The following is a 2,361-nucleotide window of genomic DNA, read 5'->3' as shown; positions in this document are numbered from 1 at the left end:
TACATAGATTGTAAATTGTTCTGACAGTAAATCATGTATATTTGCATAATCTGTGTGCAGGTGTGAAATGCAGGCATGAAGTCAAATGAAATGCAGCTAGAGAGCGTGAAGAACACTGACTTGTAGCCAAATTTGTCCATGGCAATGGCAGCGTGCTTGGGATGAGTGTCGCAGACATAGGTGTTGCGGTCGTCCTCTGGAATGAGGTCCACGTCATGAAAGAAGAGGCAGTCCCAGTCCTCGTCCCTCATGGCTTCACGGAATCCCACGTTCATCAGCTTTGCTCGGTTAAAGGTGTAATTACCAGCCTTCACACACAGACCGGTATTGTTATTGAACTATTCATAATGGTAAGAACGGAGCGCACAGATTTAAGCTATTATTTAGTGTCTGTAAAAAAACAAATGAGTCCATATAAATCCAGTTACACAAATACTGATAAAACAAAGCATGCAAACTCAGCCGTGCAGCCTGTATATACATTTATACTCATAAAAATGGGCTGAATCTATAATGTTCAGGATTTTCAGAGAGCAGATTAATAAGGATTACAGTCTAATCCTTGGCCTGTTGACGTGAAGTGGGAATATCAAAGTCAGGAACATCAGCAAGAAGATGATTTTCTTTTTATGGTAATCCATCGTTTAGAACAGCATTTGTGTGAAAAATTGTTAAAAATGCAAGGCTTTTACACAGTCTAGTTAACTTTACTTTTGATCAATTTAATGAATCCTTACTGAATAATAGTATAATCATGTATAAACATTTTTATTGAATAATTACAACAGCATAAAAACTATAACCAAATAAAAGTAGGATCTCACTGAGTTTAACAATTCAGCAAAAACTAATCGGAGCAAAAACAATGCAACTCAAAACTCTGCAGAAATATCGTACATCTATAATCCTACATAAAACTGTATTGACCCAGGAAACCAACAATAATAAAAACCAGACAATATAGCCCAGGAAAACAGGTCTGAATCTCAGACAATATAGCCCAGGAAAACAGGTCTGAATCTGGCACACTGTTGTATTAGGATAATTTTTTTTCACTAAAATGAGAGATTGGAGGGGAGAGCACACTCACAAGGTGCCAACTGAGAATAAAACGCTTTGGCAACCAAATAAAATAGACAATGTATGGATTAATCTAGGGTTTAAATGTAAGAATGATAGTCTGACCTTTATTGACACGAGCGAATCAAATGACAAAAATACAAACCTTCGACGAAAAACGTGATTTACCATTTTTCTTGGAAAATGTACCAATTGCAGCTTAACTAGAAAGTTGTTTTTTTTATTATTTCATTGTCATCTCTACTATAGGTGGCAATATTATTATGAAGAACAAACTTTTCAACATTTGCTGTCATTTCACTGAGAGACTGTCTACTGGGAGTCAAAATACAATTCCTTGACCAGCGAGAAATATTTATAAACTGCACATATTTTTCAGAAAAAGATTTCAAGTGATTTCTGAATCACCAAATTAAATCACAACAATAACAGGCTGCAGACGCACCTGGTGAATGACATAGATGCCATAGTTGAGCTGCTGACGCTGTAGGAAGGGATGCAGATAGTAGAGGAGGACCTTGAGGTGGTGTTCCCTATTTCTGTGGGGAATGATAATTGCAGTGCGATGGCGAGCCTCACAGTTTGGCGGCCTATAGCGCCCTCCACGAACAACAAGTGGATTCTTCCTCTCCACCTCAGCAAGTGTAAGCCCAGAGGGGAAAGTGACATGAATTGGTCCACCTGAATACAAGAAAAGAGTGTGAACAGGAATATTTGCTGGATGAGGTTGAAGCATTTGACTTTGATTTAGAAAGGTCTAAAAACTCTCAAAGGAGGAAACATTATAGGTGATTCACACATTTATTTTGAACCAAAGGCTAACAAACTGCAAAGTGGTTTTACTAGTTTGACATGTAGAATACGGAAAACTGCTGGCATGACTGGACTGTATATTTTTGCAGAAACCATTATGGTTTATAGAAAAAAGTATTTATAGTCTCTCATTTCGGTATAAAATCTAATTTCAGTATCTTCCTAATACAGTAATGGTTATATTGTACTGAAAAACCTAGATTAGTTATCCATGACTAAACCCAGATTTGACATGCTATCCATGACTATCCATTTTAATTATTTATAGGGTTCCCATATCTTCTGATCACTGAATTTTTCAGCACATTTCCAGTATTTTTTGTGATTGAGGGGAAGAACCCAGGAACCTGGAAGTCATAAAATGAAAACTAAAACGAACTAAAAAATAAAATAAATGTGTGTGTGTATATAAATTACAAACACTTATATAAATATAAGTGTTTGTATGTAAATATATACATACACACA

The 2,361-nt window shown here is 36.3% G+C and overlaps 1 protein-coding gene across 1 annotated transcript in view; it reads right to left on the bottom strand.

The window, feature by feature from the left end:
• LOC107600525 (beta-1,4-galactosyltransferase 3-like) overlaps positions 1 to 2,361 on the bottom strand; it is a 5,680-nt gene that overhangs the window by 2,045 nt on the left and 1,274 nt on the right. The window contains exons 2-3 of the mRNA XM_016292459.1: positions 1,526 to 1,761; positions 46 to 308 (exon numbers count right to left, since the gene is read on the bottom strand). Coding sequence (XP_016147945.1) covers positions 46 to 308; positions 1,526 to 1,761 — 499 coding nt within the window. The remainder of the gene's footprint in view (positions 1 to 45; positions 309 to 1,525; positions 1,762 to 2,361) is intronic.

Source organism: Sinocyclocheilus grahami, unplaced genomic scaffold, assembly GCF_001515645.1.
Source record: "Sinocyclocheilus grahami isolate Dianchi unplaced genomic scaffold, SAMN03320097.WGS_v1.1 scaffold285.1, whole genome shotgun sequence".
NCBI lineage: Eukaryota > Metazoa > Chordata > Actinopteri > Cypriniformes > Cyprinidae > Sinocyclocheilus > Sinocyclocheilus grahami.
The sequence above is the reverse complement of the archived record's forward strand: the minus strand, read 5'-3'. Positions and strand labels throughout refer to the sequence as shown.